General features: G+C 43.5%; 1 protein-coding gene across 1 annotated transcript in view; it reads right to left on the reverse strand.

The window, feature by feature from the left end:
• CPVL (carboxypeptidase vitellogenic like) overlaps positions 1 to 15803 on the reverse strand; it is a 101432-nt gene that overhangs the window by 43012 nt on the left and 42617 nt on the right. Inside the window, exons 7-8 of the mRNA XM_070424495.1 lie at positions 12642 to 12708; positions 90 to 212 (exon numbers count right to left, since the gene is read on the reverse strand). Of these exons, the coding sequence (XP_070280596.1) occupies positions 90 to 212; positions 12642 to 12708 (190 nt within the window). The remainder of the gene's footprint in view (positions 1 to 89; positions 213 to 12641; positions 12709 to 15803) is intronic.

The following is a 15803-nucleotide window of genomic DNA, read 5'->3' on the forward strand; positions in this document are numbered from 1 at the left end:
TGATTTCTAAGGTAAGAGGAGCCTCCATCGAATTAAAGGGAGTTTATTCTCCTCAATGAACAAAACGGAAAGGAAAAGCAGACACCTACTGATTCAGGATCGAAATAGGCATCTCCAATAGCGATTCCTTTCAGGTTGATCTTCACCGACAGGATGGGGTTGAGCATGTGGATATAGTGTGCGATGGCCGGCACATACTTGCCTGCATAAGACTGAGGAGGGTAGATGTTAAAATGAACCATCAGAAGTGTATGCTGATAAAATTACGTGTTTAAGCTCATTCAGTAACAATCACAGCAGTATCTCCACCTGAGACACACCAAGAATTTCTTAGCCTCACATTGCAAATTCCACAATAGCTGAGAGCACTGTCTCTTGCTCCTTTATTCATCCCAAGTTGCACCCAGTACACGCAAGTCACAGATTAGGAGCACACAAAGATAATGCACGGACATGGAATAAGTGAGCATTTTCATTTTCTTCCAAAACAGTAAAGAAAAATGGACCAGTGAACACAATTCTGGTCCATAGGACTTTTCTTACGAGAAAGTTCCATTAAAAGGTTTATTTTTTAAAAAAAATCTCAAGGCCAGAATTAAGATCTCAACATCTGTATAATGACACAAGTTTTGACATCAGCATGTGCTAAAGGAAGAGGAAAAGGGAAATACTACTTATTGGCCACTGAAATTGTCACTTGAATGCTCTTCCGTATCCAACCTTTTCCAGTATAAGGTTCTTTTTCAGTTTCAAAATATTTTGTGGACACATACATAATAATAATGCTGCTTTTAAGAGTATGCTGAAAAGGCTACTATGAGTTCAGTAATAGTTTAAAACCAACTTGTATTTTTTTCCAAACGTTGCCTTCTTGACATTTCCACTTGCATGTTTAATATTAAACTTCATCTGTTCAAAATGCAGCTTCATCCCAAGCCCTCCTTGCAGCCTCCCTTTCCATTCACATGAACTCTGACCTTCTCACTGCTTAGGCCAAAAACTGATGCCATTCTTCAGCTCTCTGATGCCCCACGGAAGCCTATCATTGACATGTCTTCTCACACCCCCACTTCACTGCTTTGTTCCAGGTAGACCATCTCTCACCTGGACTGTTGCAGTAGCCTCCTACCTGGCCCCTGCTCTCACCCTTCCCCTTGTCCAGGCTACTGTCAGGACAGTGGTCTGGATAAAGCAGACCATGTCACACCTCTGCTCAAACCCAAGGACTTCCCACTTCCCTCAGAGGAAGAGCAAAGGGTTTTTTCTGAGACATAAGGGCTGACATGATCTGGTCACTTCACTAACATTATCCCCTCCACCCTCGTGCTCATTCCTCTCCAGCTCATGTGGGACCACAATCATCACTGTGATCCTCACTGCTCCTCCCCTGTGGCCTTTGCAGTAGCAGTTCCCGCCACCAGGAATGGTCTCCCAGATATATCCACATGCTTAACTCCCTTACTTCCCTCAGTGAGGCCTTCTAAGGGATGCCTTCCCTGGCCACCCTATCTAAAATTGTCACACCTCCTTTTTGCCTGGCTAGTGTGGCTCAGTGGTTGAGCATCAAGCTATGAACCAGGTCATGGTTTGATTCTGGCTCATGGCACATGCTGGGGTTGGGGGCTCGATCCCAGTAGGGGGCATGCAGAAGACAGCTGATTGATGATTCTCTCTCATCACTGATGTTTCTCTCTCTCTTTCATTCTCCCTTCCTCTCTGAAATCAATATATCTGTGTGTGTGTATATATATATATATATATATATATATATATATATATATATAATTGTTACACCTTTTTTTTCCCCTTTTCTAGTCCCCTTCTCTCCTTTTTTATCTTATTCCTTATCACTCGCTAACACTCTTTTACTTATTTATCTTGAATTGTTATTCCCCCATCCAGACTAAATAAAAGATCAGTGAGTACAGGGATATCGGTCTGCATATTTCTCAGTGTATCCCCTGGGCCTGCTGCTGTTTATTTGTTAGTGCTCAATAAACAGTTGTTGAAAGAATCTTTAATTAACCTAATGCATTTGAAGAACAGCAATGCATATATGTTCACAGTAGACTAGAGGCATTATGTGGGTACATCTGAGTCTGCAGACCCTTCACAACATTTCCAAGGCTCTCTGAGGGATGATAGTTCAAAGACTGGGTGCTCTCATTTATTTCAGACCATAATCATATGCTGGACATAGCACTGTTCCCATTGCAAAATGTGGACACTGAGGCTCAGAGGGGTTGACTGCTGTCCCATTATAAAACCTGGCAATAAAACACCTCTCCTCGGGTGTGCATTTTAACTTGTAAACAGGTAGTGATGACAAACGTAGGCTAAAGCAGCCAGAATTTTAGGGCATCTCCCCCCTTGTGACCATCATGAGTATCTGGGATACATCCAGGCAGGAAATTAAGAACAAACACCCACTCCATTTCTGAGCATCTATTAAAAACTAGGCTTTTCCACTTACTTTAATTTAAGCCAAATAAGGTTACCCTTATCTTCCTATATTTTAGAATGATGGAAACAAGGGCCTGTGCATTGCCGTCACATGCCTGGCTGGAATTCTATCCAGGCTTGGCTGCCTCCACGCCCCCCATTTCTCACATCAAATCATCTTTCAGGCCACGGGCCTGGAATAGATTATGGGTCTCTGGTCCCCCAAGTGGGGGCTCAACCTTGGGTTTATCCACGGCATGCCTGCTAAGCTGGCCACTGCTGGAAAACGAGAAGTGAGGTGGGTAGTTCTGTAACAACGTCCAAAACGGATTCCTCAATGTTCAGTCACATTTGCTAACCTAACCATGATGGTGTCTACCTCGTTTTCCCTTCCTAATGACTATCCCACACTTCCCTGCCCGTGTCAGTGTGACAAATCCTTCACTGCCGTCCCCATTAATCATCCCACTGGCGGAGTGACTCCGGCTGTCACACGGAAGACAATTACAGGATCGTTTTATGGAAAACAGACTGGAACAGTATAGTGAAATTGCAATTATTTTGGCTCTCCTGTTGACACATGTTTCTTCTTTTTATTTATTTTTTTACAAGATAAGACTTGTTTATTCTTCCTCAAATATTTATTTCTCAATTTAACGATTCTCTGATCACCATGAGCCCACAAAAAGGCAACCAGACCGTAAATCCTGTTTTATTTTGCCCAGTGTTCCCTTTTCTGGATATATATATATATATGTTTTAAATAGAACAGAACCCCTTATTTGGGAGGGAGAATTTAGGTATGGCTGTCTGCTGGATCAGAGGCAGGCTAAATAGCCCCTCAGGACTTGTACTTGGGATCCTGTGATTTTATGAACTCTTGCTTCTTTTGTTCTGAGTTCTGCCCGTTACAAGGACAAAGGCAACAAACCGGCACAGCGACCGGCCCTGCGGTTTCTCTGATCTCTCGCTGGCGTTCACCAATGTGGGCAGCAGCTGGCCACGGGGGCTCCTGAAGTCTGTGAATTCACACTAACCTTCCACCACTGGGTTAGACCCTGGCCTCATAAAGGCTCAGAACAGCATCAAAGCGATGATAAAAGGAAAGCAGAAAGGCGAGACCAGAAAGTATCTGGGCACATATTAGTTTAGAACTCAGCAGTGACCTTCAGATGGGGAACTCAGCCACAGAACCATATGTACTTGACACAATAATTCAAAGGAGGCTGGCTATCAACACATCAGGATCTTCGTCTGCCCTTCGTATTCCTTTCTGATATTGAAAGACGTCTCAAGGTGTGATTCCCAGCACAGTTCTTGGGGAGCTCATAGAGCTCACCTCTGACAAGGACCAGAGGTACCGGGGTGTGTCTGCATCTGCTGGTATTGGCTGGAACTTAAAGCAGCAGTGAGCCCCCAGTCTCCCTTGTTACATCAGCAGGATCTCAGCATCCAGCTCTGTCTTTTATGTCCCCCAGGAGAGAACAAGGTCTCCACAGCACCGGGGAGCAGTGGTTTTGAATCTTGGTCTGCGATCTTTCTGAGTTCTTAAATGATGTTTGGAACAGCCTAGTGGAAATCACATTAAGAGCACATTGTACTTGTAAAAATAGTCTGGGGAGAATGTAATGCTTGGTTAATTATCCAGATGTGTAAAAGCACAATGAAATTGGGCTTTAAAAAAACTTGTAACTGTGTATTCCGTCTGAATCTCTCCCTTCTTACATGTTTCAACAATATTCGAAGCAGACTTACAATATCCCTGCACCCGGTGACTTTTAAGGGAGGAAAAAATATTTCATATCTAAAATCAAGCTTTAATCAGCTCCTCCTGAAGAAAAAAAAAATCGTGTCAGAGAATAATACTATAATGGAAACAATGTCCTCTTACAGAAATTTCACATGTGTTAGCAGTTACTATTGTTTGAGCTTCTCTCAGTGGTCTACATTTCTTACTCAAGTTCAGTTGTAAAAAAAAAAAAAAAAATGCAGTTAATACGTTTTCATTCTCTGCCTTGCTTCTAAGAATGCATTTTATGGTGAAGCATGCAACTTTATGGGTGATAATGAGCAATGCCCTTTGAAATGAGACACACTGCAACCCAGACACACACAGTGTCACTGTCCACAGCCCCTACTTCCTACCCTCTGTTTGGCCAGTGGAAAAGGGGGAGCTTTCAACCTCAGCCCTGGTATGTTGAGGAAGGTCAGGGTCATTCTACACCCTTCTGCCTGTTCCACACCCACACCCCCACACCCCCACACCCCCAGGCACTCCAGCTGAAATGAAAGTCTCTTTGAAGAAGTCCCTTGGGGATGATAAGAACTTCTCCATGTCCCCAGGAGGAGACAAGGTGGGCTGCCCTTCAAGAGAGAGTCACACCAGTGCCGTGTCCTCTAGCTGTCCCCAAACACAGACTATGGTGGAGCCACACCCACTCATGGGGATGATCAGAGGGAATAAGGGAATATGCCTTGAAGAGAATTGTATACACAGATTGCAAACCACAAAACCTAATGGAGTAACACAGGAAGCAGCGGCCAAGAGGACAGGATTAAGCAAGGGTGACCTTGACTTCATCCAGCCTTGGGGTAGAATCTAATTTCACGAGACCATTATTTTCTCTGAGGAGAGAAGAGGTGGGGCCTTAAAAGGGCCACTTCAGAAAATTAATGAATGGGGAAAGCTGAAACTTCAGTATTGTGGTAATCTCTACAACTTCCTAGACATTTCTAGACCATGCGTCATCCAATTTCATGACCGCACTGCTGCAATTAAAAGAAAAAACATGGCTTCTAACAAGGATATGACTTTATCTAAACATCTATTGCTCTGGAACATGAGCTTGAAAAGGAGCTCAGAATCTATAGGAGTAGGCATAAGACAAACATTTTGATCTGTATCCAACTTTTAGCTACATAAATTTATGCAAAAAGATGTGCTGCCTTCCAAATGATATATTCTTGTTTCATACTAGAGGCCTGATGCACGAAATTCGTGCAAGAGTAGGCCTTTCTTTCCCTGGCTGCCGGCACCCAGGACCCTTGCTGGCTTCCCTCCAGCCACTGGCAGGCACTCGCAGCCCCGGCTTCATCAGGAAGGACATCCGATCTAATTAGCATATTATGCTTTTATTATTATAGATTGAGAGGATGCTTCTTTTCATTCTGTTTTCTTTTTAAATTGATTTCACAGAGGAAGGGAGAGGGAGAGAGAGAAATATCAATGATGAGAGAGAATCATTGATGGGCTGCCTCCTACATGCCCCTTCCTGGGGATCCAGCCCACAACCCCAGGCCTGTGCCCTGACCAGGGAATTGAACAGTGACCTCCTGGTTCATAGGTCAAGGCTCAACCACTGAGCCACACTGGCTGGGCAAGAGGATGCTTCTTAAAAAAAAAATCCCATCAATGACAACAAGTATAGGTGAAAAACATTCACCTGCCCTCCCCTTCCCCTGCAAGTGATCTTGTGTCGGTTTTGCAGAAACCCAGCTTTCAGCCAGGTGACTCAACCAGATGAATAAATCCTTATGTTTAAAGAGACCACAGATAATTTGACTTTAAACAAAGAGTATGAACATCAGGGCACAGTCAACAAATTGTGCCTTTGTTTGCTAAGCACAGATAAAATCAGAAGGTTGAAGCTGCATAATAGATAAAACTTAGCATTTCCTGTCTCCATCATCGAATCAAGCACTATCTGTGTGGCAGCACGGTGGGCAACCTCAAACAAAGCTTATAATGACTTCCGATTTACTCATCTTCTTTTCTATGGAACTAAGGAATCAGTAAACATGCATTGATTCCACTCAGATATGCTGCTATCCAAACGCCTCAGGCCTCATTTGCAAACAGTTCCATATGTTCCTGTTCAGTTTTTCAGGTTGCAGTTTAAAGTTTAACTTTTCTGATATTAAATACATTAAATAGTCACCAATCCATTCCCAATTCTAAAAGAAAATATTGGCAAGTCAGATGAACATAACTGAAAAGAGACATTTGTCATGAGCCTCGGAGTTAAAGCACTTGAATGTTATCTAATAAAATTTAGCAAGTTCCAAGCTTTTGGGAATAATTGCATTCTGAGGACGTCAAGCCTTTACATCACTTGAAACTTCCATTTACTCCATAAAACTTCGTGATCAAAGCCAAGTCTTTATGATTGAAACTAAGTCTTGGCCAGAAAGACAGACACATCCAAGAAGCTATGTCTCTTCCATTTGTGTTAGGTTGAAAGATTCTGCACAAAATATGAAAAGGATGTTTGACTCCCTTCTACAGAAGGTGGGTCTGTTTCATGGGAAGAGGCAGGTCCCAAAGACAGTGCAGTTTTGGAGAGAGAGCACCCAGGCTCCAGATTGCATCTCCACAAGCAGGGTAACAATCTTTAGCCAGCTCTGGAGTCTGGCTGGGAGACCTTAGTAAGGCCTACCTAACCTCTCTGAGCCTTAGTCATCTCATCTGTAAAATGAGAATGACAGTAACAGTGTCAGCTTCATAAGGTGGCTGTGAGGATGAAGCAAGGTAATCCATGAAACAGTGCTTAGCATTATGCCTGTCATATGATCCACTCTCAATAAATATCCTCAAATAATCCTACAAATAAAACAAGTGAACCCTTGAAGGCCCCCTTCTAGCTACCATATTCAATGATCACAGCCTGAGCTGATGGGAGAATGGTGTAGGCCTACATAGAATGAGGACAGGCCCACTGCTAGAATAGTTCTCCCATCCCACACACGTTAGATGTCACCCCACAACTGTATGTCCCTGCTTGAAATTCCCCATTACAAATATCTTTTTATGGCCTAGGCTCTGTACTCTAGTCCAGCGGTCACCAACCGGTGGTCTGCGAACCCCTGGTGGTCCGTGAGGTCCGAAAGGCTGGCGACCACTGCTCTAGTCAAATACCAGCCTCTTGGGAATAAGTTTAATTTTTCAGATCCTCTCTAATGGATAGTGAGCTGATAACAAGTCAGAATGGAGGAGAGAAACGATAAATCATGGTGGAGATGAAGGAAGTGTTGGACAATAGAATCTGAGCACAATATAGCCAAGGAAAGGAAGGCTGAGAGTGAGTGGGGGCACTGGATAGCCCTGGGAAATAAGGATGTAGGAATGAGGGCCCCTAGGCCTGGGAAGTACAGGGAGAGAAGGGTCATGAAAGGGTGATGAAAGGAAGCTGGAGAGAAATACCACCGATATTTTCATTTCATCTAGTAACAGCCTTGGAAGAAGCCACTCTCTAACATTCATTAAGTAATGTGCTCAGGCCCGGCTGGTGTGGCTCAGTGGTTGAGCATCGACCTATGGACCAGGAGGTCACGGTTCAATTCCTGTCAGGGCACATGCCCGGATTGCGGACTTGATCCCCAGTAGGAGTATGCAGGGTGCCACACCAAACAATGTTTCTCTCTCATCATTGATGTTGCCATCTCTCTCTGAAATCAATAAAAATATATTTTAAAAAAAGTAATGTGCTCAGTATTATATGAAACAAATTAAACAAACATGGCTCGGGCCTACAGGGAGCCTACCCCTCCTGCTACTCCCAACCCAGTGAACCATGATGCTTTCAATCAAGGTTGTCAGACTCCCTGATGCCAGCAGGACTTCGCTCATGCAAATGAAGATAAAGTATCCTATTAAGCTCACTAATTTTTAAATAGCTTCCAAGTTTTGCCTTTATTGGGCCCTGAAATTAGCCATGGTTGCAAAACGGCTTCTAAGGAGCGGAGGCCCCTTCCGCTGATCGGAAGAGCAGCCAGAGTTTCCACCAGGCACCCTGTGCCTTTGAAAGAGCTCCTCCATCCACTCCACTGCCACTGCCATCGTAAGTGCTGGATCTTTCATGGGGTCGACAGAAAGCCACATGCTCCGAGGACAATGGAGGGCCGATTTGGTTTAAGGTCTCACTGGGCCCGTGTTCCCTGAAGAGGAGGCTAAGTGGGCCTGCGCCTCAAGAACAAGAGGCACCCCTCCAATAGTCGCTGGCTCAGAAAGAATAACACTTAGAAAGCAAGTTAATGATGTGAATTAAACGCAGCTTGTTTCTCCTCTTTGAAGTCCTTTTTTGTTCATGCCTGGAGGAGGGTGATTTACAGACACATTTTTCTCTCTTTAGAGCAAATTAATTCCAGTTGGTGTTCCGGGCAGACATGGAGAGAAAGCAGTCCTTCCTCTATAGCGCTGACTGCGGGCCGCACTGAGCCTCCTGGTCTCGCCATGGTCCACACGCAGCGACAAGGAGCCTGGGGTTGCTTCTGACGCATCTGCTTTCCGAAATGTCTAGTATCTGCTTCTAAGCTGCACTGTCATCCCTTGATGAAGCAACCACTTCTTTTAAAGATGGTGTCAAGATGACAGGGGAGACAACGCCACATCCCCAACCAGGTGAGCAGAGCTTTCTAAACGCCCAGCTCCTGTCCATGCGCATTAAGCCATGTGCTTTGAAGCCTTAATATATTATGGCTCCAAATATATATATTAATGCAGCTTTTCAACATGAGTAGTAATAATAGTCATCATGTGTTGGGCACTCACCACAGCCAGTCACTCGGCTAAATATTTGAGGAGGATTATCTAATTAAACGCTCAAAACAACCCTATGCAGTAGGTACTATTATTGCTTCCAGACTTCCTTGCACCAAAGTTGGGGCACAAAACAGCTGCTCCAGACCCTTGGAGCATCAGGCTACCCTCATCCACAGCACACGTAGGTCAAGGACATTTAGGTCCAGAACATTTGCACCGAGAAGCAGAAAACCTTCTCTACCTATTTATTTTTCAAGGACGATTCTACAAATTGAGTGGCATTAATTGTTCAATCTGCCTAAGACTGTGAGGAAATTAAGAGTTCAGAAGGAAAAAGAATTTCCTCTTCTTGAAATTTCTTCTTCTTCTTCTTCTTCTTCTTCTTCTTCTTCTTCTTCTTCTTCTTTGTGGTGGAGACAGGAAGGGTGGGTGGTATTATATTAAAACTGCAATGGCCCACAGATGCTTTAAGAGTACATGTGGTAACTACAGTTGGATTTCTGGCAAAGTGAACTACCTCTGGAGGTGATCTAGTTTACAAACCCACCCCTCTGATGGGAAGATGAGAAGCAGAAGGCTGCAGACAGTAAAGAACATGTTTGGAATCATCCAGAGAGAGGCAAGGCCAGCAATGACTCCAGGGGCTCCTGCTTATTTACCGAGTGCCTTCCACTTCTCCATCCTGCCTTGAAACAGAAGACCAGATGGAGCAAACCAGACTGCAGAAACATAGCTTTCTAATGACAATAAACCATCCAGGCTTTATTTAGTGGTCTTCCTTCTAGGAGACGTGCCCCCAGATTTGACGTGTCCCGTGGAGACCTTATGAAGATGCTGCCTGGCACTGCCTCTCTAGCCCAGATGCTGCCTGCCCTGGCTCACATCTCCCTTCATCACTTGGAAGGCACAGGCTTCCTTAAACATATCTGTCCTGGCAGCAAAGCACGTAAAAATAAGATGGCCCTTTCCTACGCACATCGGAAATTACATGCGTGGGAACCACCAGGCGGACATGAAATAGACAAATTTTCCATCCGGAATTTGGCAGCTTTGCTGAAAGTTCAACCTCATAGTTAACAACATCCCCACATCATTGGCTCTTCTGTGGGCGGGGGACACTGGGCATTCTCCAAGGTTGCTACCAAGAATGATGGGAGGGTCTCTTCCTGCCCTTTTCCCCAACCTGCCTTTGAAATAGGTTAAAAGGCAAGGAATAGCAGGGAATTATTGGTAGAGATCTCAAATAATCCCAACGGGGTAATTAGCTTATTAGCTTTAAAAAATAAGCAGTCAGAATGTCCTTTCCGAATGCCTTAGAAGAACGCAGGCGGAAGAGAAGGGAGCTCCCAGTTCCATTAACTAGCGATTCCCTTGGAAAACAAAGACTATTTTTCACGTTGAATCCCTTGGAGTGGACATCTGTGGTTTGTGCTGGCCCAGAATCCTTCCAGCCCTTACTCAGGTATCATCACTTGGATCGTCCTGTGGAGACCACTCATCTCCCAGGCCCTGCAGTTCAGAGGGTGAGGGCCCCACTATGATCCCTCTCAGGGCTTTGGGGTGGGCCTCAGGTACCACTCTGGCCAGTTTGATATTCTATCCTCCAACGCCAGTTATTAGTTTTAGAATGGGCATGGGATCCAAATGGCTCATATGAGATTCAGGAATACGAGTGGAATTATTGGGAAAGAGAAGTTGAGCTGGTAGGCTATACCAGAGCTCTGGAGGGGGTGGAGGAGCAAGGGCATGGGTGGAAAGAACTTACCTGAGAATAAAACCAGTGAAGTGCAAAGCCAAGTGCATAGATGAAGAGAGAATGAAAGACAAGATACCGATGACTATTTTTGAGCACCCATCTCCAGCCATTCCTGATGTCAATCAACCCAGTCTGCCTTAAGCCACCTTGAATAGGGTTTCTGTCACTTGCAAGCAAAAGGGCCTTGAGTAATGTACTCCTATTCATCCTCCAAAATCCAGTTTAACTTTTGGCTCCTCTGTCTGGCCTTTTCTGATGATCCCATATTGAGAGGTAGCTATTTGCACTCTCCTGTGCTACTTGTCCTTATGGCTGCTTCTCTGATTGCACTTTTCATTCTGTATTGTGCTTAAATTGTTACTTTCAGATATAGGATGGAGTCAATGTCATAGTAATCACTAAATTTCCAACACTTATCCAATACCTCTGATATAGTAGATAGTCAATATATGTGTGTTGTATTGCATTTGATTCTAACTACTCTTTCACTGCACCCTGCAATGATTTCCCAATACACTTAGAATGAAATTGAAACTCTACCATGGGCATCAGGGCCCCACATGACCTGCCTGCCCTTCCCATCTTGGCTCCTTCCTCAGTGGCTCTGTGCTTTCCCTTGAGCACACCAAGCCTGTCCCCACCTCAGAGTGTTTGCATTTGCTATTCCTCCTTCCAGGAAAGCTTTTCTTCCAGGTACTACAACCAACCCCACGACATCACTCAGGACTCACTCAATTGCCTCCTTACCAGAGAGTCTTTCTCTGACCACTTTATCCTAAGTAGTACCTCCATCACTCTCTAACCATAACCTTGTTTTTTCCTCCTCATGACATCTATCATTGCATGACTGCACAGTGCATATTTCTTTTTTATTTATTACTGTCTTCTCCTCTTAGGATGTATAAAGGCAGGGTATTTTTCTGTTTTGTTCACAACTAGCACCTAGAAATTTTTGTGGTCTCAAAATACTGGCTGCTACACATTTTTGAAATAACCTTAAATTTAAATGAATGGAAAAAGCAAATCCCAAAATTGAAACCAATATATGCACGTGAAGCTGTATATTCAATTGTAACATATCACCCTAAAAATAGAATCCATTCTTATAACTTTAAAACATAGTACTTTAAAAAAAAAAAAAAAAACTGTGGCAACCTGTGGTGAAATAATAATCTAATGATAAAAATAATTATAGCAAAAATATTGACAGTAACTTGGAGGTTTCTTGTTGTAGTGGTACTGATGCAGCAATTGTGAAACCATTTTGCACATGTTGTAGGATTGAGCAAAAGAGTAAATACACTGATGCTGTTGGGAACCCTGGCATTCAATGTGAAAAAGGGGCATACAAATACAGGATGCGGGAAGAAGCTTGTGACGTTGAATTAGAATGATGGGATGACTTTGTACCATTTTGCCTCCTATCCCTGTCCATAGACCAAGTCTAGAAGAAATTGCATCCCAGTAGTAATGAGCACACTTAGTACTCGGGTCTTGGTTTCTAAATACCATTCCCCATAAAAAGGAACCAAGATTCCTTGAAGAAATGACTGGTTCCAGGGCCTGGGCAGGGAAAGCACAAGATAATCCTAGAAATATATTTGTGCCAAAAGCACAGACGTGCTCAAAGACTAATGGGGATCTGTCAAAAGGATATAGGAACCAGACAGAGGGACTCCTGTTGATCAAATGTGGGACAATGTGAGCATCAAAAGCAATAATGATAGCAAGAAATGTTAAAACATCAAACAGAAATTACAACCTATGAGCCCACAGTGATGTTTTAAAATGTAAAATATTGAAAAGAATAGGAGTGAAAGATCTCTTTAGAAGACTGACAGATGCTACCTGCTAATATATTTCAGTCCTCTTGGAAGACCACAAGAAACCATGACTTCAACTCACCTCTCCAGTGGCATAAAAGTCATTCTCTTGGTATTCAGGAAACAACTGGAAGAACTGGATTAGTGCACTGCAAAAAAAACCCCAAAACAACAAGAAAAATCATATGGAGTCGGAAAGGCTTCATGCTACCCAATCCAAGCCTTGCACAATAGGTTTCACATTTAAGACAGGATACCATTATGGTGTAAGCTCCTGCAGGCATCGTTTTCAATGTCTCATGTGCATAACACTCCACACTTGATGGTTAGAAAATACTTGTGGTCTTACTTTGTGATACTTAGAAGTTGAGACAAGTGGACGTCCACACTCTGGGCACATTTGCAAATCTCTGGGTTACCAACTTGGATCATTTACCTTGAGCCAAGTGATCCAGGCTTTCACCTTTTATTTAGCACTTTTTGGAGGCAGTTCTGCAAACCTTGTGACCTCATTAACCCAGGTTTGTGGTGAGGTAATGGGAACCTCTAACGCTTACCTCCCTCTCCCTGTGGGCAACCCTGAACATTTCTAATGGGCCTCCCAGAATTTCAGTGTTTTTAATAACAAAAACACAGAAAAGATGTGAAATGACGGCACTCTAAAGAAAATCACTGAAAGGCCACAGATATGGAAGGAAATGTCCAATGGCCCTCTAGGCTCCAAAAAATCATATTTACTAAAGAATGGCAAAGCCACATGGGTGAGTTATGCTGCAACAGACTTAAACAGACTCAACGAAACAAAACCGTGTGAAACTCAGATGCTCTATGACTGTTTTCACCCAGCTTGCAATGCCTGAGTAGCCAGGCAGGGATTTTGTTCCAGCTTCCTGCTGAGGGATTTAAAGCCATGAACCACCCAGGAGAGATGAAAGGCAGGACGCCCCGCAAAATCAGGAGGAGGAGGAGGAAGTTCCAGGGTTACAGAGAGGCACAACTGGGTCATTACAATCACCATGATCCTGGCTATACTTACTTTTCAAAGGCTCCATAAAAATCCACCGTTACACACTACCATAGAGTTTCAGCGTATTTCTCTATTCATTATTTATAGAAACTAAATCTTGGAAGCTGCTTTATACAGCTTCCATGTTAGTGCTGACAATAAGCTGGCTTTAGAGCACAGATAAAATAGGAGTTGATCCTCCTCCTTTCCCTCTCTAACCTTTAGGCTAAAAGTGACGTCCCTTTCGCTCTTCCTGCTAATTGGGAAAAGGCAATACTAGAAAATTTAATTTAGTAAATTTCAATTTAGCCATATGCCTTAGGTTAAAGCTTATTTGCCTGGAGAATTTGTTGCTGAGTTGTGAGGGTTGCCAGATTTAGCAAATAAAAATACAAGATGCCCAATTAAATTAGAATTTTAGATAAGCAACAAATAAGGATTTTGCATAAGTGTGTCCCAAATATTGCATGGGACATACTTAGGTTAAAAAAGTATTAATTGTTTATCTAAAATTCAAATTTAACTGGGCATTCTGCCCTTTATCTGGAAATCTTAGTTGCTTCTAGCTCGAAGGATGCCAGGATTCTGTAGGTGAAGTGTCCAAAGCAAGACCCCGCTTGAGGAAGTTATCATAGAGTTTTAACTTAACAGTAAGATCAGAACAACAACAACAAAAAGGCTAATAGTAGCAAGCTCTTGGTGGGTCTTTCTTAAATGGGAGTGAAAAATAAAAAAGGTTAATTTAGTGAGTTAGATTTATATATGGCATTTGCTCATTTAACTGTGTTTTACTCAAGGATTCTTCTTGTTACATGATGGTTTGCCTAAAAATATAATCTAGAATTATGGCCACATAAAATTCCAAATTTTAGAAGCGGAATCGCAAAAATATGTAATACATAATGTACACACGTGCATGTATGTGTGTGTGTACGTGCGCGCACTCACTCCATGCATGTGTTTAGGCACCAGGAAACATGCCTCTTCCAGGCGATTCTACTTGGCAACCTTGCTGGCTTTGAGCCAAGACCTTCTCTAATAATTAGAATTTAAGTCAAAAGCTACCAGGTGGCGGAAGGGTGCATTGAAAGACAACAGGAAGAGACAGAGCTTGTAAGAGAGAATGACTAGCAGAAAATACTCCTCGGACCCAAAAAGGGAAGATGAGTTTGGGTCCGAGAAGGTGTGTGAAAATGACAATGCTCGAGAGACCGAAGACAGCACTGGGACTGGTCAGGTCTGACGGTGTCAGAGGCACAATTAATACAAGACGTTCAGGAGGATTGAGGTCAAAATAATCTAAGTAAAAGCTCCATAATAGCACACACCAAACAAGGAGCATCTTTAGTCACTGACGCTTTCACAAAACAGGCTGAGCAAGAAGAATCCTGGTGGTTTTGTGCTGTTGCCACAGATGGGGCCCACCCCCTCTGCGTCCATTCCTTCCCCCTCTGGAGCGGCTGGGCCATGATCTCGTCCAACCTGTGAGGACCGGGCCACGTTCTCAGTGAACACATGACTATCTCATAGTCACACTGTGTGAGGCTTTGTGTAGCCACAGACATCATTTCCCATGCACTCGGGCATGTGGAGTAGAATGCTAGTACCACGTCCATTTGACTGTGAGTAAGTAGCATGGGGCGCATCGCGAGAGCAGGGGCTGTGGGCTTGCTGACTCTGCGGCCCCAGCACCAGGAACGGGCCATCGGTCAAGAGCGGTAGAAGGAGACGGGCACCAGTTGGTATACTCCCAGTCAAAGGTAGTCAAGTTCTTATTCTTTGGCACATTTATTTTATTTTCTCAACCAGAGAGGCATTGTGGCTCAATAGCACAATTCAAGTCCGAAGAAAAGAAACAAAGGAGAAGAACATTTAAACATCTGGTAGTGAAAACGTTTCATTTCCAAACACACAGAAAAGCAGCCTTAATGTGAATGTCAGATGCCCCTTGAGGAGGCTTCTCCTTACAGCCGGGCACTAGTAATAGTCCAAAGAAATGGGATTTTCAGAAGAAAGGTGGTTTTCAAAGGGAGAAGGAGAAAGGTTTGCTTTCTAAGCCTGCAGTAGTCCACTTACAGGTTTCAAAGCGACCTTTTTATGCCGACCGCCCATCTGGGGAGCAGGAGAGAAGAAACAAATAGTGTAAACTGGGAAGGGAACAGCTGAAGTCAGTTTTCTGCACGACCCTTGATTAGCTATTTTCCAGTTCTAAGAGCCTAAAGCGAAAAGAACTCAAAC

The sequence above is a fragment of the Myotis yumanensis genome, unplaced genomic scaffold (assembly GCF_028538775.1).
Source record: "Myotis yumanensis isolate MYYU_CA2020_CCGP unplaced genomic scaffold, mMyoYum1.0.hap1 SCAF_9, whole genome shotgun sequence".
Classification (NCBI taxonomy): domain Eukaryota; kingdom Metazoa; phylum Chordata; class Mammalia; order Chiroptera; family Vespertilionidae; genus Myotis; species Myotis yumanensis.